The 21,125-nt window shown below is 35.5% G+C and overlaps 2 protein-coding genes across 2 annotated transcripts; both read right to left on the reverse strand.

Moving 5' to 3' along the window:
* Positions 1 to 559: 559 nt before the first annotated feature.
* Positions 560 to 4,018, reverse strand: LOC132558982 (lysosomal proton-coupled steroid conjugate and bile acid symporter SLC46A3-like). The gene is made up of 4 exons (XM_060223608.1): positions 2,821 to 4,018; positions 2,514 to 2,597; positions 2,028 to 2,184; positions 560 to 667 (listed from the first exon to the last, which is right to left on the reverse strand). Exons 1-4 carry the CDS (start codon positions 4,013 to 4,015, stop codon positions 595 to 597), a joined length of 1,509 nt encoding a protein of 502 aa, XP_060079591.1. The 5' UTR covers positions 4,016 to 4,018; the 3' UTR covers positions 560 to 594.
* Positions 4,019 to 11,019: 7,001 nt separating this feature from the next.
* LOC132558898 (lysosomal proton-coupled steroid conjugate and bile acid symporter SLC46A3-like) lies at positions 11,020 to 19,466 on the reverse strand. The gene is made up of 4 exons (XM_060223514.1): positions 18,260 to 19,466; positions 15,227 to 15,310; positions 13,600 to 13,756; positions 11,020 to 11,086 (listed from the first exon to the last, which is right to left on the reverse strand). The coding sequence occupies exons 1-4, from the start codon at positions 19,464 to 19,466 to the stop codon at positions 11,020 to 11,022; spliced, it is 1,515 nt and encodes a 504-aa protein (XP_060079497.1).
* Between the last annotated feature and the right edge of the window lie 1,659 nt (positions 19,467 to 21,125).

Genomic DNA, 21,125 nt, shown 5'->3' on the forward strand with positions numbered 1-21,125 from the left:
TTTAAACTCACATGTAACTCCTGGTTACACTCACAGGTAACACTTGATTTCACTCACATGTAACTCTTGGTTACACTCACAGGTAACTCCTGGTAACATTCACATGTAACACTTGCTTAAACTCACACGTAACTCCTGGTTACACTCACAGGTAACACTTGATTTCACTCACAGGTAACTCTTGGTTACACTCACAGGTAACACTTGATTTCACTCACAGGTAACTCTTGGTTACACTCACAGGTAACTCTTGGTAACATTCACAGGTAACACTTGCTTAAACTCACACGTAACTCCTGGTTACACTCACAGGTAACACTTGATTTCACTCACATTCACAGGTAACTCTTGGTTACACTCACAGGTAACTCTTGGTTACATTCACAGGTAACTCCCGGTTACACTCACAGGTAACACTTGATTACACTGAGAGATAACTCTTGGTTACATTCACAGGTAACACTTGATTACACTGAGAGGTAACGCTTGATTACACTGAGAGGTAACGCTTGATTACACTGAGAGGTAACGCTTGATTACACTGAGAGGTAACGCTTGCTAACATACACAGGTTACTCTTCGTTATACTCAGAGTTACACTGTAATAATCACCCGCTGGATAGAATGTGTCTTCTTCACGCCACACTGAGGAATGATGAGTAAAAACCTGTAACATTATATTAATATATTAACATTATTCCACCTCGAATTAACATGGCAACACTAAAACAAGTGCACTGAACATAACAGCAGTATCACTGATATCACTGATATATATATGTTTCCTCTACTAGGACTAGTCCCTTTGCCCATCAGTACAGCACCACCATACATACAAATTGATTGTCCTCCTCCTCTCCAATTAGCCTGTTGAACCTTATTCCTACATTTGTTTCACCTTTTGAACCTTATTCCTTCATTTGTTTCACCTTTTGAACCTTATTCCTTCATTTGTTTCACCTTTTAAAACTTATTCCAACATTTGTTTCACATTTTGAAACTTATTCCTACATTTGTTTCACCTTTTGAACCTAATTCCTACATTTGTTTCACCTTTTGAAACTTATTCCAACATTTGTTTCACATTTTGAAACTTATTCCAACATTTGTTTCACCTTTTGAACCTAATTCCTACATTTGTTTCACCTTTTGAAACTTATTCCTACATGTGTTTCACCTATTGAACCTAATTCCAACATTTGTTTCACCTTTTGAAACTTATTCCTAGATTTGTTTCACCTTTTGAAACTTATTCCTACATTTGTTTCACCTTTTGAACCTAATTCCTACATTTGTTTCACCTTTTGAAACCTATTTCTTCATTTGTTTCACCTTTTGAACCTAATTCCAACATTTGTTTCACCCTTTGAAACTTATTCCTACATGTGTTTCACCTATTGAACCTAATTCCTACATTTGTTTCACCTTTTGAAACTTATTCCTAGATTTGTTTCACCTTTTGAAACTTATTCCTACATTTGTTTCACCTTTTGAACCTTATTCCTACATTTGTTTCACCTTTTGAAACCTATTTCTTCATTTGTTTCACCTTTTGAACCTAATTCCAACATTTGTTTCACCTTTAGAAACTTATTCCTACATGTGTTTCACATTTTAAAACTAATTCCTACATTTGTTTCACCTTTTAAAACTTATCTCTATATTTGTTTTACCTTTTGAAACTTATTCCTTCATTTAATTTACCTATTGAACCTTATTCCTACATTTGTTTCACCTTTTGAAACTTATTTCATATTTGTTTCACCTTTTGAAACTTATTCCTACATTTGTTTCACCTTTTAAAACTTATTTCTATATTTGTTTCACCTTTTGAAACTTATTCCTACATTTGTTTCACCTATTGAAAATTCCTCCTACTACATTTGTTTCACCTATTAGACCTTACTTCTATAACGTTAACTTGGACATTGCTTCATCGTTTTTTTGTGCCGATATATATTTTATGTCAAATAAAATTTGCAATAATTTCATTGGTTCTGGAGGATAAGTTTTACAATTATACTTACACCAACAGAAGCCAGGATACAAAGGAACACGTCGCCATGACAAAGAAGACAAAACCCTGTAGCAAAGTGACGGTGGCATGGTAGATGGCGTTGGCTATTATTGAGCTTACCATGTTACCGATCGTCTCCAGAGCTGCGATACCCGCAAACATTGCACCTACAATATAATAATACAAACAACATATTGAATAGTTAGTTTGATCGCCCTGTTTTGCTACAGGATCAATTCCATCTCGACCAAACTTTCTGTAAAAACGATATTAAAATACATGGTGTACGTTTCCCGCACTTAAACAGTAAGAGCGATATATATATGTTTTTGTTAATTTTTTTAATAAAAAGATAGGATTTTAAGTAACGCCATTTTAACAGTGAATATGCATTTTGTCCATTACTGAAAACCAGATATTATAATAGTGTCGACATTTTACGTTTACTCATAGCCACACTAAGGAAAGTTTAGGTGTTGAGATCGAGGCTACATACCTTGTTTATCATCAGGTGTCATTTTGGACATAATGGCTCGAATCATAGGCATTGTCAGAATGCCGCCTGCTCCTACCACGGGTACTACCAAGGGAAGTAACTCAATTCAGCAAATGTATAACAATATAGATATATAGAGTAGATGGGAAAATGGGTTAGAGTTTCTACGATAACTTTGTTTAACTCAAAGTTACTGTTTAATTCAAGCACAAATAATGGCAATATATAATACTCATAAAATTTCATCACTCTATAACATTTTTAATTCACAAGAAAGAAGACAGGCTTTAATACAAAATAAACTTACCGATATAGAAACTGGTCTGTGTGGTGACAAAACCCTCCATTACGAGCGATGTTGTTGAAGAGAGTGTCCCAACCATGGCGATTGTTTCGTCTGTCATACAGAACTGGAGGAGTCGTATGAGCAGGAGACACCCGACCTGCTGGATGCCACTACGAATTGTTCTGTAGTATCCTACATCCACAGGGTCCCAACAAAATGGTGAGCCTAGCTGAACAAGTGTTTCCACGGACGGACGTCCTAAAATTACTAGTGTTGTCAGGAAAAACACGAGTATACAGACTATATATTTCCATCTTTCTCTCTTAGAATCTCGTTTAAAATAAAATGCGAGCGCATTTCCAACATATTTTGTAACATCTGAACATGTTCGTCTCTCTGTTATAATCTGAGCCGGTGCGACACTTTCGGGTAAAACAAACATGGTCATAATAAGACAAAGAACTAACAACGCCGCAGAGAACACCATAGTCCACGTAAAGCCCACAGACTTGATAAGATACCCTGATACCAGAAACCCCAGCAGAGAACCAAAACCAAGGCTTACCTCAACAAGAGTAATAGCAAAAGAGCGCTTGTCATTAGCAGCGGTGATGTCTGCCATATAGGCATAACTAGCCTGTAACATCCCTAAAAAATAGCCCAGAGATCCTTCTATGACAAAGGCGATAAGAAAATAGTAGACATCTATCTTTAAATACATAATAATCAAAACAATGCTACATCGGAGAAATGAGCCGACGGTGGGCAGAATAAACAAGAACTTTCTACCAAACGTGTCACTGAAGGTTCCGAACATGAGATTAGCAAATACCGCGGGTATTCCTCCCGCCAGTGAGAGGTAGATGTTGAGCTTTGCAGTAGCTTCCTGTACACTAGTTTGTTCTTTCGACATCTGTGATGTTTTGTCCTGACAGTGGCTGGATGAGCGGTTAGTCCAGATGGACTGGTTATTAGGGTACATCGATTTACCAATGGCGTAGTACTCATACTGACTAACACATGCAAAGGCTGTGATGAAGGAGAACATGTAGAGGAATGCGATAGGAAGGACGACCAGGCGATGGGCGTCCATCTTTTTCTCGTCAGCTGTGTCATCATTTTCTTCCTCCAAATCCATACCCTTGACATCATTGGTGGTTGATCCGTAACCATAGTCACTACTACTTGATTGTAGGAGTGGTTCCCGGTCAGCCATTTTCTGTGTCGGTATGGCTACACCTGTATTCTCCTTCCGATACTAAACTGTACCAACATCACGCCAGTCTGAGATTCTGAAATTTTGAAAGTAGAATATCATGGTGATTTAGCTAGATGAACTGTGTATTATACACTTGTTCTAAACTCCCTGCAGGTTTGATCTGCCACAAGTTTCATCAAGCCCCTGGCTGGTTAGAGTGTCAATCGGCGAAAGTGTCATAAAGAGGCAATTGGACAACAGGAAAGTTATATTCCTTCACAGGGTAGCCAGGGGCTTAACTGCCATAACGGCGGGACAAAACGAAAGTACTGTTAAGGCTGAGCGTGTGCACAAAAACAATCCTGTAGTTTATTCTAATTATTCAAGTAAAAATAACAGCCAGTTCAATCGGTGATCACAGATCGCATCTTAAACATGTCTTCATAAAACCGCTTCCTACCTAATTTATCATAATTATCAACTGTTTTTGAAAGGTGACGAATCCGGCGACTAAGTCAGATGGTACGTGAGAGTTACGTCCCTTATGTAAACAATGGTAGGACTACCGTCTGTAAACAGGGATTATTACAGTACAACACACAGTTATACCGTCATACAAACAAACGAATTACATATCTGTTTTAACATACATTGTAAATGACTCACCTATCCCTCGATCAGTGTTTACAAACAACATTAACTGACTAAAATTGACTAGAGCGGTACAGCCCACGACGCGGAAGTAGTCACACATCGAATACTTAATGATGTTTCATATCATTCTTAACAGCATTGATGAGGTTCCGTATCAGTAGTACGGGACAGGGTTATCTAGCGTTCACCTGTCTAACAAACTTACCGGTCCATTACAGTCCATGTTGTACACAGCCACACTCTCTCTATGTAACATGTAACCCACCAGGTCCTTTTGTGTGTCGACAGTCTAGATCTCTCCGTTAAGGTAGCTTACCTCTCACACATTATTATGTCACACAGAAGACACTGTCGGCGTGGATCACGGTCGAACAACTGCCGGTTATGGAGAGTAGAACCAGAGAACCTGTCGGAGAGATTTCGAACTTATCATTGTACAAGGAACATATACAATATGACCCTGGGTTTACCCATTAAATAAATATGGTCACATCACAATAACAGGTGTACATTCGTACGTAGCGTATTGGTAATCAGGATAATTGATCCTAAGTTATATTGTCAACATGTGGCAAGTGATATCAAAGTATGTTATATATATATACCTGTTGGGCTGGTCTCTGTACCGACAGGTGAATACATCAACTATACATGTACATAGTGCATGTATATTTGACCATTGGACAATGCGAAATGAAAGTGATATTACACGGTATCAATGCATAGTTCGGAGATCGACTGTATATACGTCCCCGATGGAGATACTCCATTAAGACGTGTTGTCAAAGACAGAAATGTTTATATCCATTTAAGAACATTACTATAGAAAGTACAGTAAGGATGTAGTCATATGAATTATTCAGTCATAAACTGTTTTCACTTATGAATTAGTAGATATAACCATTCTTGGTCAATCGATCAGAGCAGGACGTGTGGTTACAAGATAATCATTGTTTATAATTAATTATGTATGAGGACGTGTCGTCACAGTAAAGTTAGACATAAATGTTTGTAATAAATTCTGTATAGGGACGTGCCGTCACAGTAAAATTAGACATAAATGTTTGTAATAAATTCTGTATAGGGACGTGCCGTCACAGTAAAGTTAGACGTTGTTTATAATTAATTCTCTATGAGAACATGTCGTCACAGTTAATTCTGTATGAGGAAATGTCGTCACAGTAAAGTTAGACGTTGATTATAATTAATTCTGTATGAGAACATGTCGTCACCGTTAATTCTGCATGAGGACATGTCGTTACAGTAAAGTTAGACGTTGATTATAATTAATTCTGTTTGGGGACGTGTCGTCATATTAAACTGGTAGACTCCGTGTTCATACTTAGTTCAAAATTTGTCTTATTCGATACTCAACACTAGTTCACTTACATCTAATTATGGGATGAGAAAACAAGCTTAGAGTTGATGATGCTCCTTTAATCCTTTCCCATATAGAAGATACAATACAATTATTGTAATAGAAATGTTGTTAAATACATGTACTCAGTTCCCAGATGTAAGTGTTTGACGAAGACATGCGGATCCTTAAAAGAGCTATTTTTTGTCGAATTCGTGGTAATGTTTGGGAATTCCCATTGAGAACCATTCATAACCTACCCCGAAAAACTACCGGCTTTCCCATTCACAAAAGCTGTTTTATTATTAGCAACTTTTTACCCGAGTCCCGACAACAAATTATCTTGATGAATGGGACTCAACGTCGCATTTTTGTGATACGGATAGTCAATAGCCGTGCATGTCTAGACCAATATTTGTGACTAAGTTATCAATACATAGACACAGGACCGTAAGTATTAAATAAATCCAAGTATTACAGAAGTATTACAGATTAGAAGCTAAGACAAATCGTTCGGGAATAAACAACAGTATTTAATACACATAAACTGTGTTACTACTAACATAGTTAAAACACAGGAGTAATTTCCATAGATGTTAATAAAGGTAACGATAAAATGTTAAAAGGAATATCAAACAAGACATATAATACCACAGGATTCGGACGTTCTGTACACAAGAAATGCAACGTGGGAAGGTACCATCACTTATTTGTTTTTCGTGAAATAATCATTGCATATAGATAAAAAATTAAACTCACTTGTTCAGGAGGAAATTGTTCCTCAATCGAAAAAATGGAATATTTCTCACTAGGACGACCGTAAAACTTCTCAATAATTTTCATCAACCTGCATCGGTTTCAATACTTGAGTAAAAATCAAGAGGATATGACTATGAATACAAGGAATTCTGGTTATCACAGTGATTGTTACTGGTGACACATGTCACGTTCGGTAAACAGTGGAGTAGAGACAACACCGTGCTTCTTTCTGGTGACACATGTCACGTTCGGTGTACAGTGGAGTAGAGACAGCACAGTGTTTCTTTCTGGTGACACATGTCACGTTCCATGAACACTGGAATAGACCAAACACAGTATTTCTTACTGGTGACACGTGTCACGTTCTGTGATCAGTGAAGTAGAGACAGCACAGTGTTTCTTACTTGGGACACATTTCACGTTCGGTGAACAGTGGAGTAGAGAAAACACCATTACAAGACGAGATAATTAACATCATACATACTGGACTTCACACGCATAAGGAACTAAAATAAATCTTTACAAGGATGTAATGTGACGACCGTAGAACTTCTTCGTAGTCCACGAGTACCTACATCACCTGATGTTAACGAATATAGGGAGAAGTTTTATGATCGTCACAATGAGGAGAAGTATTGTGTTTCCCTGTACCTGTTTTGTTTTTGTTGTTGGTTTCCTTCTCAGATATCAGAAGTCAATTGTTCTTTCTGGCGTAAAATGTAAAAAGAAATTATAACAACATACATTCGGGGTTGTTTCTCACACACTAATGTTTCTGTTCGTAGATGATTGTATAATAGCATTTTAGTTGACAGTATTCATAATTATACACATCCACCTTACTTCTCAAACGTCCATTAGTGATGATTAATTATATAATGAAAGTATAATGAAAATATGGGATGGAAGGTTGTTTATGCAATCTGTCTACTATGTCAAAGTGTCTTGAAAACCACATTCATGTTATTTTTTTTTACGATTTTTTTTAATGTAGATAACCTTATTTCTGATAGCCAATCTGGTTTCAGAGCCATCCATTCATGTCTGACAGCACTGACTAATATTACTAATACTTGGTATAATGCCACAAACACAGAAATGTTAACCAGTGTTTTATTTTTAGATTTTAGAAAGGGATTCGACCTAGTGAATCATCAAATTTTATTCTCCATGCTCAAATTGTATGGTTGCTCATCCAAAACAGTTAAGTCATTTGAGCGGGAGGTTTCAATTTTTCAATTTCAAAAACACTTTGAGTGATTTTCTCCTCTTATCTGTCGGAGTACCACAAGGCTCAATATTGGGACCACTGTTGTTTATTTTATATGTAAATGACCTTCCCGTAGTCTCAAACCATTCCACAGACCCATAAAAGATCACCTGACATCGTGAATCAAAATCTTTTGATTGTAACTACTTCACAGATAAAATGTAGGATACAGAGTAATTTATTTGTTGTTATCGACAATGTAAATAATGAAAGACTTCTTGGAGTGTCGATAGCTGTCTCTCCTGGAACCATTAATTTATCAATATCTGTAAGAATTTATGTCAATTTTTTCAGATGAAAAAGTTGAAGCCATTTATAAGTCAGTGCTCTTGTATGATGTTTTATGATTGTTTTATTAGCATACACATGGGTTATTGCTCCACTGTCTGGGGCAACAGTGCCAAAAAGGATGATGCAAAACAAGAGCGTACTGTAGAAGAGAGCAGCAAAAATTATTTTAAACTTTGATTTCTCTTTACTTTCGTGTGATAAGATTAAGTGCCAAAATTAGTTGCCTTTCTATAAATAAGTTTTATGCAACCGGGTTGTTTTAATGTACAAAGTTCTTAAAAGTTTAGCTCCGCGAAGTTTGAATTGTTGTACTTATACGTCTGATGTTCAAAGTGGATCTACAAGACCTTCCTCTTCACTTTACTTGTCCTCTCACAAAACACACATTTTTGGAAACTATTTTAGTTACTATGGAGCTATTACATAGAATCTTTTACCAAACAATGTGAGGAATTCTACTTCTGTATTAGCTCTTAAGAAATCTGTAAAGAAATTTGATATGTGAACGATATCTCTATATCTCTGTTGCTGTATTTTACTTGCCTGTGATATATTATCTTTTTCCATATGTAAGACAAACATATTCCTCCTTATGTTATCAAAAATGAATAAAACCAAATATGACAATAATAATAATAATTATTATTATTATCCTTACTATTATGATCTTTCTGTAGCCCAAATACACTTAAGAGCTGAATCATAAACTGATTTGTTATACTCAGTATTACAAAGTTGACAGCTATGGAATACATCCTTTGATTAATAGTAAAATGGCCATATTGGTAGAGAGAAAGCATCAAGGTGTTTCTTTCATCTATACATTGTATATAAAAAAGGAAATGCTGTACTGCTCCATCTGAGGTACAACAGACACAAGAAGGACCCACACGCAAATAATGATCTGTATGAAGATCATAATTTAGCGAGCTCAGAGAGTTTCCTAATTGACAAAGGTTTATCTTATATTGTCGAGGACCGTGTAGCTAGAGAAGAATATTTGTCATTTGTTCGCCCTGTAATGTTTTATCCAGAAACTTATGAATTCATCAAACAGAGTGACTATCTGTGGATACTAACAGAAAACAAACCGAGAGAAAAACTTGCATTGTAGTTTACGTGCAATGCACATAGGAAGGTATAAATAATGTTGTTCCTGCGGCTGTAGAAAAGATCATCAGGGTCAAATATGTATGGTTGAGTAATATCAAAGAAATGTATTCAGGAGTTTCATTGTTAAGTATTGTATACATCAGTGTTGTCGTGTGTTTTTCCTCTTCCTTTGTAGGGGTACTTCTGCGCAATCCAGTTATTATCCTTTGCTGCCTTAAGATTGATAGATTCTAGAAGATGATTTGCATAGCCTGAACAGTTGTCTTCTATAACATGAACATATTCTAACAAAGGTCTTATGAATGCGCTATACATTACAGTAGGAGAATTTCTATAAGATTTGTTCATTATTTGATATGCCTGTCTGTAAATAGAATCAATTCGTTCGGACCATTTGCCATTATTGATAAAGTGAAGGCCAAAATGTGAATGGAACCTGCTCAAAATCAAAAAAGATATTATGATTTCTTACTTCTGTACCGGATTCAGCTTTTGAGGTGTTAAATGAATATTCTGTCGCATTGCTTGTGTATTAATATTACTTATACAGCAGTGTTGAAATTTGTGAGAAACACACCAACAAGACACTGATGAGAGGTCTTCCGATTGATCATGTAGACATCATTGGATTTTTCACACAACGGTAAAATATTAACAATTAATATGGGTTACATTTAAATATCGCATCTAAAATTCAGAATTGGAAAGTGTCATCAGCAAATAATTTCATACTACTATGGACACAACATATTTTATCATTTATATAAAGTAAAAATAGAAATGGACAGCAAACTGAGCCATTGGGAACACCAGCTACAAAAGGTTTAAATGCAAAACTTCCATTAATTACTCTTTGCTTTCTACCAGAGAGATAATTCTTGAATCATTTTAGAACATTTCCTTTTATTCCACAGGGTTCAGTTTGTATCATAAAGCCTTATGTAACACCCGATCAAAGACTTCGCCTATAACATAACAGATAAATCCCAGTTCTTCGTTTTCAGTTAAGCAACTAGTAACCGTAATGTAAATTGGAAGTAGTTGAATCTTTCGGCAAAAACCCTGATTGATGTTTAGTTACGATATCACATTTTATAAGGTGGTTGTAAAAATATCTAAACGTTATCTTTTTAAAAAAAAAAAAAAAAAAAAAACACGAAGTAACTGATACTGGTCTGTAATGGGACACACTGCCAATTTAAGTATATACAGTTTAAGTTTTGTACCCCTCGAGAGGTCCAGACGATATGTCCAATTGTCATTTTGTGTATAAATAATTATATCCTTGTATCCCACAATAGAGACGAATGTCTGATTACCGCTCTATGTACAGTTAAATCCTTGTATCCCACAATAGAGACGAATGCCTGATTACCGCTTTATGTACAGTTAAATCCTTGTATCTCACAATTAGGACGAACGCCTGATTACTGCTCTATGTACAGTTAAATCCTTGTATCCCACAAATAAGACAAATACGTGATAATCGCTCAAAGATTTTATTTTTTTATATGTAATGATTCTTCCTTTCTTAATTATGTGTAAGAAGATTGATTGCTACATATTTACAAATGTTTTTTATGTTTTCGAATATCCTTTCATCGGTTTGTCTTTGTTTAGGCGTCTGATGAACCAATGTAGTAATCTGGAAAATCGAGTGATTACTCATTAATTAACTCATTATGATAAATCAGCGGAAATCAGAGATAAATGGATTTAAGATCACTCACTAATTATGTCGTTATATCAGTAGAAATCACAGAGATAAGTGCATTACAGTTCACTTACTAATTATGTCGTTAGATCAGGAGGAGTCACAGAGATAAGTGGATTACAGATCACTCACTAATTATGTCGTTAGATCAGGAGGAGGCAAGGAGATAAGTGAATTAAAGATCACTTACTAATAATGTAACTTTTATAGATCAAGAGAAATCAAAGAGATAAATGGATTACAGATCACTCACTAATTATGTTGTTAGATCAGGAGAAATCACAGAGATAAGTGGATTACAGATCACTCACTAATTATGTTGTTAGATCAGGAGAAATCACAGAGACAAGTGGATTACAGATCACTCACTAATTATGTCGTTAGATCAGGAGGAGGCAAGGAGATAAGTGGATTAAAGATCACTTACTAATAATGTAAATTTTATAAATCAAGAGAAATCAAAGAGATAAATGGATTACAGATCACTCACTAATTATGTTGTTAGATCAGGAGAAATCAAAGAGATAAGTGGAGACTCACTAATTATGTTGTTAGATCAGGAGAAATCACAGAGACAAGTGATTACAGATCACTCACTAATTATGTTGTTAGATCAGGAGAAATCACAGAGATAAGTGGATTACAGATCACTCACTAATTATGTTGTTAGATCAGGAGAAATCACAGAGACAAGTGGATTACAGATCACTCACTAATTATGTTGTTAGATCAGGAGAAATCACAGAGATAAGTGGATTACAGATCACTCACTAATTATGTCGTTAGATCAGGAGGAGGCAAATAGATAAGTGGATTAAAGATCACTTACTAATAATGTAACTTTTATAGATCAAGAGAAATCAAAGAGATAAATGGATTACAGATCACTCACTAATTATGTTGTTAGATCAGGAGAAATCACAGAGATAAGTGGATTACAGATCACTCACTAATTATGTTGTTAGATCAGGAGAAATCACAGAGACAAGTGGATTACAGATCACTCACTAATTATGTTGTTAGATCAGGAGAAATCACAGAGATAAGTGGATTACAGATCACTCACTAATTATGTTGTTAGATCAGGAGAAATCACAGAGACAAGTGGATTACAGATCACTCACTAATTATGTTGTTAGATCAGGAGAAATCACAGAGATAAGTGGATTACAGATCACTCACTAATTATGTCGTTAGATCAGGAGGAGGCAAATAGATAAGTGGATTAAAGATCACTTACTAATAATGTAACTTTTATAGATCAAGAGAAATCAAAGAGATAAATGGATTACAGATCACTCACTAATGATATCGTTAGATCAGGAGAAATCACAGAGACAAGTGGATTACAGATCACTCACTAATTATGTTGTTAGATCAGGAGAAATCACAGAGACAAGTGGATTACAGATCACTCACTAATTATGTTGTTAGATCAGGAGAAATCACAGAGATAAGTGGATTAAAGATCACTCACTAATTATGTTGTTAGATCAGGAGAAATCACAGAGATAAATGGATTAAAGATCACTCACTAATTATGTTGTTAGATCAGGAGAAATCACAGAGATAAGTGGATTAAAGATCACTGACTTATATTTCTATATTCACTGATTTCTTTTTAGAATACTAAGATTTGTTGAAAAGATTTTTCGGGGAGTCCGGCTCGGAATTGGAACCATCAGGTATCGGGTTTTAGATGGTACTACATCTTACTGAGTCCGTATCGACACATTGGTTTGTTTCATTCATCTGTTTTTTGGAATATCTTATTCCTGAAGTCTTATTTATGATTAATGTTTCGAGAAAGTATGCAGACATAGTTGATCATTACAATGAAATGTACATGAAAAATCGCTTACTGACAAGGAATTAGACGGGGTATCTGCAGACTTGTATGTATGATATGGAATGATATGTTTTTTCTCTGACTAACTTGAGCATGAAAATGTTTGAGTTGGCGCTCATAAAGGCATGAATGCCAACTGAAAGCACTCCAATGCTTTTACTTACTCATTTCGTCATTAAAAATTGTCCGCACTTTCATTTGTTAAGGGAGAAATATAAGCAACACTTTTTTGGGGGGATATATTGTGTCAGTGTAAGAAGCTGGTAAATTGAAGCTGCTAAAACATTTAAAAAGATTAACCGACTTCAGAAGTGTCCATTACTTAAAAGAAAATGTAATCAGCAACTTGGATTGACATGGCATTTACATGGCTTGTGTCATCGATGGAGCAAAAACAGCTAACCCTCCAGAACACCTGGTCCTATTCTTCTATCACTTTTTTTCATGGGTCTAAGTATAATTCTTTCTTTTGTTGATATTGTCTCCTAGTCTTATTGAATTTGTACTTGAATTATGATTAAGATGTCAGTTTTTGTTGTTGTTGTGCTTGTCTTAGTTATAACAACGGGAAGGAAGCGGTGTTTAGGATACTTACATAGCTAACAAAAAGCCGAGAAATAAATATGCGGCCAGAACAAGAAAAGCTGTTCCCCGGAATGTATCCACGGTCTCCCCATATATAGCGTTGGACGCCACACCGCCAAACAGTGAACAAAACGTTTCCACGATAGCCATCCCGCCAAACATACTACCTTTAATGATAACAGTCCCAGTGAGAAATATACATCTACCATATCTAAAGACTACAATGCATGGCGACAGTGCCCAGAGACAGGTAATTTGTTAGATAAAGAACTACTCAGTGTAATCCTCGCTAATTCTTTTGTCTGCATTTCTGTGCTCAAAGTTGACAATCTACATTGATATTGTATCAGAGAAAGTGTCTTAAGAACTGAAGTAACGTCACGTTCTAAATCGTTCAATCTTGACAAACTACACTAAGAAATTATATTATTGTCTAGTTTTTTTATGATTTGAAATGTAGTTACAAGTTCACCAATGTTCGCCTCTTTTTATGAAGAGACTTTTGTATTTTGTATATTTACACTTGTTTTCTATTCGATAGCCGTATCCAATATCTACTGACTTTCACGTGTTAAATCCATTTTTTTCTCATTTAGCTAAAATAAGTTAAATCCTTTTGTAAAGAATGCACTAACTTAGTTTAATATCACCATTGGAATATAAGAATGTATCAGTTTGACCAACCAGAGCGGTGACTTCAAGTCACGGCATTGGAATTCACACATTTTCCTGTTCAGACGCAAATTAAGCTTATGTTGAATAAGTTGGTTTACGATATAATAATTTTCTTGTGTACATTTAAGATTTTCTCTAATTTGGTATATAAAAACTGGTTTGTAAGCAACTCTTTCCAGATAACAGTATTATAGAGATAGAACAGAAATCGAAATAGGGTGATTAGGAAGTGACAGACCTGCCCTGGAAGCAAAATATCCAGCAGGTGATGAGTAACAATAGTTTCTGGACTGGAAACCAGCTTAGTAACAATAGGTATAGGTAAGTAGCGTGGTAAAATACAATGCAAAGCAGACTATTCAATATGGCGCCGTCTTAATATCAAGATAACTTGAAACTATCTGAAGTAAAAGAGCGCGTAAATATTTCCTATATATACCTACATTTTTCAAACATGCGTCGCACTTGTAAAATATATATTCGTGAAAGATATGTAGTATTAAACTGGAAACCATTAAATATCATCTATATATCAATTGCATGTTAGAATTAGGACATATATAAGGCTTTGTTTTTAGTATATCTAATTAAGTCAATAGAAACGAGGAAATAAGTTCCATTGGTATACTTCACTATAACACATAAATATCGACCTCGTTATAGCATGTTAATACCTAACTCGTGTGTATATACCAGTACCGACTTCGTAATATACGAATGCTGACTTCATTATAACGACAGTACTGACCTGATTATAACATACCAGACTAGTACTGACCTGATTATAACTTACCAGACCAGTACTGACCTGATTGTAACATACCAGACCAGTACTGACCTCTTTATAAAATACCAGTACTGACCTCATCATAGCATAGAAGTACGAGTATCGACCTCGTTATAACATACTTCTTCTCATATGATATATCAGATATGATCAAACTCCTGTAACAGCATACAACCTTGTTTATCCTGTGGTGTTAGACGTGACATGACTCCTCGAAGTACCGGTACTGCCATAGTCCTAGCAAAGCTCAATACTGGGACTGAAATTAAACCAAATCACTTGATACATAACCATAGAGAAAGCTGTAGAAATATATATCCATCAGTAATGATTCAGCCAGATAACCTCGAAGGTTTGAAACACATTTAAACATTTCGTCTGATATATCTTACTTGGTATCACGTTAGAATAGCATCCTCTGATAAATCTTACTTGGCATCACGTTAGAACACCCTCTTATGATATATCTTATTGGTATTATGTTAGAATACCATCCTCTGATATATCTTTCTTGGTATATCGTTAGAATACCCTCTTTTGATATATCTTTCTTGGTATATCGTTAGAATACCCTCTTCTGATATATCTTACTTGGTATCACATAAGAACACCCTCCTCTGATATATCTCATTGGTATCACGTTAGAATACCCTCTTCTGATATATCTTACTTGGTATCATGTTAGAATACCCTCTTCTGATATATCTTACTTGGTATCACGTTAGAATACCCTCCTCTGATATATCTTACTTGGTATCACGTTAGAATACCTTTCACTAATATATCTTTCTTGGTATCACGTTAGAATACCCTCTTCTGATATATCTTACATGGTATCACGTTAGAACACCCTTCTCTGATATATCTTACTTGGTATCACGTTAGAACACCCTCCTCTGATATATCTTTCTTGGTATATCGTTAGAATACCCTCTTCTGATATATCTTACTTTGTATCACATTAGAATACCATCCTCTGATATATCTTTCTTGGTATCACGTTAGAATACCCTCTTCTGATATATCTTACTTGGTATCATGGTTAGAATACCCTCCTCTGATATATCTTTCTTGGTATCACGTTTGAATACCCTCTTTTGATATATCTTACTTGGGATCACGTTTGAATATCCTCTTTTGATATATCTTACTTGGTATCACGTTAGAATACCTTTCACTAATATATCTTTCTTGGTATCACATTAGAATACCCTCTTTTGATATATCCTATTGGTATCACGATAGAACACCCTCCTCTGATATATCTTACTTGGTATCACGTTAGAATACACTCTTTTGGTATATCTTATTGGTATCATGTTAGAATATCCTCTTCTGATATATCTTATTGGTATCATGTTAGAATACCCTCCTCTGATATATCTTATTTGATATCACGTTAGAATACCCTCTTTTGATATATCTTACTTGGTATCACGTTAGAATACCCTCTTCTGATATATCTTACTTGGTATATCGTTAGAATACCCTCCTCTGATATATCTTACTTGGTATCACGTTAGAATACCCTCTTCTGATATATCTTACTTGGTATCACGTTAGAATACCCTCTTCTGATATATCTTACTTGGTATCACGTTAGAATACCCTCCTCTGATATATCTTATTTGATATCACGTTAGAATACCCTCTTTTGATATATCTTACTTGGTATCACGTTAGAATACCCTCTTCTGATATATCTTACTTGGTATCACGTTAGAATACCCTCTTTTGATATATACTTGGTATCACGTTAGGATATATCACTTTGATATATATTGGTATCACGTTAGAATACCCTCTTCTGATATATCTTTTGATTACTTGGTATCACGTTAGAATACCCTCTTCTGATATATCTTACTTGGTATCACGTTAGAATACCCTCTTGGTATACGTTAGAATACCCTCTTCTGATATATATGGTATCACGTTAGAATATCTGATATATCTTACTTGGTATCACGATATAATACCCTCTTGGATATATCTGATATCTTTTGATATATCTTATGGTATCACGTTAGAATACCCTTCTGATATATCTTACATGGTATCACGTTAGAACACCCTCCTCTGATATATCTTACTTGGTATCACGTTAGAATACCCTCTTCTGATATATCTTACTTGGTATCACGTTAGAATACCCTCTTCTGATATATCTTACTTGGTATCACGTTAGAATACCCTCTTCTGATATATCTTACATGGTATCACGTTAGAACACCCTCCTCTGATATATCTTACTTGGTATCACGTTAGAATACCCTCTTCTGATATATCTTACTTGGTATCACGTTAGAATACCCTCTTTTGATATATCTTACTCGGTATCACGTTAGAATACCCTCCTCTGATATATCTTACATGGTATCACGTTAGAACACCCTCCTCTGATATATCTTACTTGGTATCACGTTAGAATACCCTCCTCTGATATATCTTACATGGTATCACGTTAGAACACCCTCCTCTGATATATCTTACTTGGTATCACGTTAGAATACCCTCCTCTGATATATCTTACTTGGTATCACGTTAGAATACCCTCTTCTGATATATCTTACATGGTATCACGTTAGAACACCCTCCTCTGATATATCTTACTTGGTATCACGTTAGAATACCCTCTTCTGATATATCTTACTTGGTATCACGTTAGAATACCCTCCTCTGATATATCTTACTTGGTATCACGTTAGAATACCCTCTTCTGATATATCTTACATGGTATCACGTTAGAACACCCTCTTTTGATACATCTTACTTGGTATCACGTTAGAATACCCTCTTCTGATATATCTTACTTGGTATCCCGTTAGAATACCCTGTTCTGATATATAATTATACTTTGCGCTAATCAAATATCTGCAAGAAATATACAGTGCAATGAAATCTGTTAGAATTCTACAATAAATCAATATCTAAATATAGATCTGCAGTATTCCTATATCACGATATCCTAATAAAATTCTAAAATTCGGTAATATAACGAATAATAATGTAATCAACATTTCACGAATCCCATTGGAGCATAGTGTTTTGTTATACATTATAAATATGTTCTATTCTTAGAATAAAGATGGAAAGTTGCTTTAATTACCTGGGAGAGAAGTCCCAGACAAACACAAAGTAATCTGGGGAAAAGTGTCACCGAATATTAAATGAAATAGTTATCGGACATTAAAAAAACTACACCCACCGAAGAATAGCATCAATGTAGTATAGGACAACGCCTCTAGTACCATCCCAGTAAAATTAGACAGAACAGCTAGAACGGCTATGAGTGTCTCTTCTAGACACCACTGTAATGGACGAAATAGTAGCATTCCTGTCACGAACGGTAATCCATGGTTTATAGCAGCATAGTTTCCAACCTCCACTGAACTCCAACAAAATGGCGAGTTCAAGCCATACAAAGTTTCTATTCCATGAGAACCGATTGCTGCCTGAATGTTCAGGAAATAGATCACCATGCACACTAGAAATATTTTTCTTTTCCCATTGATGGAAATGTCTCTGAAGTAAAACACGTAAATGTCGACTGCAAGTTTAGCAACAGATTTCCTCTGATCGTCCTTTGGTTTGCGTAACGTTTCTTGTACAAAAATCAACAACAATATTGGTACAAGCGAACAACAAGAACTTATTACTAACACATACGTGAAACCTTTTGCTCGAATTATAAAACCGGAAGTAAAACCTCCGATTATTAGCCCAAATCCTAAAGACAGTTCGGTCATCGCTATAGCAAACGTCCGCGTCTTTCCCGGCTCTGTGATGTCAGCAACCATGGACATGACAATAGACATAGCAAGAACCCAGCCTCCTCCAACTCCGTCAATAAAGCTAAAAATAATGAACACGTAAATGTTCCAGTTGAGATATGTCCCTAAAGTAATAAGAATACATTTAAGCATGTTTGCTATAAAAGGGATGAGGAGAATGATCTTTCTGCCATATCTATCACTAAAAGAACCGTACAAGAAAATGCTCAGTGTTCCAGGAATTCCTTTCGCCAAATCCAAGTAGATATTGAGTTGAGCTGCTAGTTTTTGTACAGTCTGTTGATCGTGAAATAGCTGTGATGTTATGTTTATCTCACATTTCGATTCGTTACTACTGAAACTTACATTTGGGAACCTATCCCTGCGGATGTAGGCGTACATGTACTGTGTTGTGACGAGCTGGGCAAGTATGAAGCTGTAAATAAGAGACACCATTATGAATAAGAGTAACATAAATCTTCCCATTGTACGTTTGCCGGTTTTGATTTCTGCTACATTCTGATTATCTGCATTGTTAGACCACTTATTATCTGTAGAATCCGAGACCGCATAGACTGCCTGTAGAGGTAAAGGTTCCTTACTCTCCGATGGCTGCAGAGAATAATTCTGACGCCGATCCATCATCACAGAGTTCACCTACAATATGAATGTCTTTATTATACAAATGTAAGTACAATAATGTATAATGATCTTTTACATCTGATCTTCATACTCGTGACACTGACGTGATGTACTGATTATGGCTACGTCTTCGACAGAATGTCACCGACAAATTGTGATGGTTCTGGCTTTGTCTTAAGCTAACTGAATACGGTTGCAATTGGCTGATAGTGACGTTAAAATATATTGACGGATTGTGACGTTGTGATTCACATGGTGTGACGTTGAGATTAACCTAGTGAATTTGACGTTTTGTTTGCAGAAGGGGGCGTTGTAATTGACTGACTGATGTAGAATTTGTGTTTGACTTCGTGTGATGTTAGGATTGAGTCACTGACTTTTACGTTAGTTTGATAAAGTAGGACGATGCGACTGACTGAATTTGACGTTTTCTTTGGAAGAGTGGAGGGTTGCAATTGACTGATTATGGTGTTGGGATTGACTGAGTTTGTTGTTGTCTTTGAAAGAGTAGGACGTTGTAATTGACTGACTGATTGTGACGTTCTGATTGACAGAGTGGGACGTTGTAATTGACTGATTATGATGTTTAGGTTTATTAATTGTGATAGGAAATGGGACAAACTTTTAATGACATTAAATCTTTCAAGGAATCTAACGACACAATGGTCACAGTTGCCTAATCCTTGTAGACAGCGTTTGCTGCTAATTCTACACTTGTTCTTGCATAGAAACCTTCTTACAGTTCGATGATGAGAAATTCCGGACCAAAACAAATACATATGCGCAGATGTCTTATGATATGTAATAGTTTAAAACCTACATCATCCTGTTTTTGAAACAAGAAAACACATCACATTCACATATCATATTTTGATTTAATCTTCTGACAAAACTCTGACTTAATAACACTTAGATAAGTATAGATGTAGGGCCTATAATGACGGTAACGCAATAATATTTAAACGTTTTTGATAAGAAATGGTTATGCAGTGTCTAAAACTTTTGTTTTCATGATAAATCTTTTGTCTTACCACATATTTGTAATAATGACCAATCTTATCAATAGGTTAACGCAAACTGTTCTGTTACATAATGTTACAAAGTGTCTACCTTTGGAAAGGAAACTATCAGTTCACAGGAACATTATGGTAATAGGTCTACCATGTTGCCTTCGAATCTCACCAGATACTAGACAAATCCAATACTAATAAAAATATGCAACACCAAAAATAATAATTATATCATTGGTAGAAAACTTTCATCGTTAAACTTTGAGTATATAAGTATCAGGACTTTTATTCTATGTATTATATGAAAGAAAGAACTTTGAACTCGGGTATTCGTAATCGGTCGACTATTTAATTGAACAAGAGTTAACAGCTCGATAACATTAGAATCCATTCCTGACATTTGTCACTAATGTGCTTAATAAAGAGGATATACGTACCTTGGCGTGAGCCGTGTTATTGACCCTTGGCTTATATATGTACCTCTGACGATAAATAAAGATAGTAAAATGAAGTCGGTGCACATCATCGCGCTATCGTTATCATTGCTAATTGTTTAACTATGGTAGCTCTAAACCGGAAAAGAAAGTTCCACACATAAAGCTTTGTTTACATATACTGGCACAAGGTTTGTTGACGCTATCGTAAATTT

This window comes from Ylistrum balloti, unplaced genomic scaffold, assembly GCF_031769215.1.
Source record: "Ylistrum balloti isolate Yb309-2 unplaced genomic scaffold, AGI_CSIRO_Ybal_v1 Utg370840, whole genome shotgun sequence".
In the NCBI taxonomy this organism is placed as follows: domain Eukaryota; kingdom Metazoa; phylum Mollusca; class Bivalvia; order Pectinida; family Pectinidae; genus Ylistrum; species Ylistrum balloti.

What these genes read in the sequence shown, in the direction of transcription:
- LOC132558898 (XM_060223514.1), bottom strand. Translation starts at nt 19,466, where the DNA reads ATGGATCGGCGTCAGAATTATTCTCTGCAGCCATCGGAGAGTAAGGAA. An exon ending in TACATTGATGCTATTCTTCG is followed by an intron (nt 15,311 to 18,259) that starts GTGGGTGTAGTT and finishes GTTTAATTTCAG; the next exon opens with TCCCAGTATTGAGCTTTGCT. An exon ending in CTCGGCTTTTTGTTAGCTAT is followed by an intron (nt 11,087 to 13,599) that starts GTAAGTATCCTA and finishes TCGATTTTCCAG; the next exon opens with ATTACTACATTGGTTCATCA.
- LOC132558982 (XM_060223608.1), bottom strand. Translation starts at nt 4,015, where the DNA reads ATGGCTGACCGGGAACCACTCCTACAATCAAGTAGTAGTGACTATGGT. An exon ending in ACAGACCAGTTTCTATATCG is followed by an intron (nt 2,598 to 2,820) that starts GTAAGTTTATTT and finishes TTCCCTTGGTAG; the next exon opens with TACCCGTGGTAGGAGCAGGC. An exon ending in GACACCTGATGATAAACAAG is followed by an intron (nt 2,185 to 2,513) that starts GTATGTAGCCTC and finishes ATTATATTGTAG; the next exon opens with GTGCAATGTTTGCGGGTATC.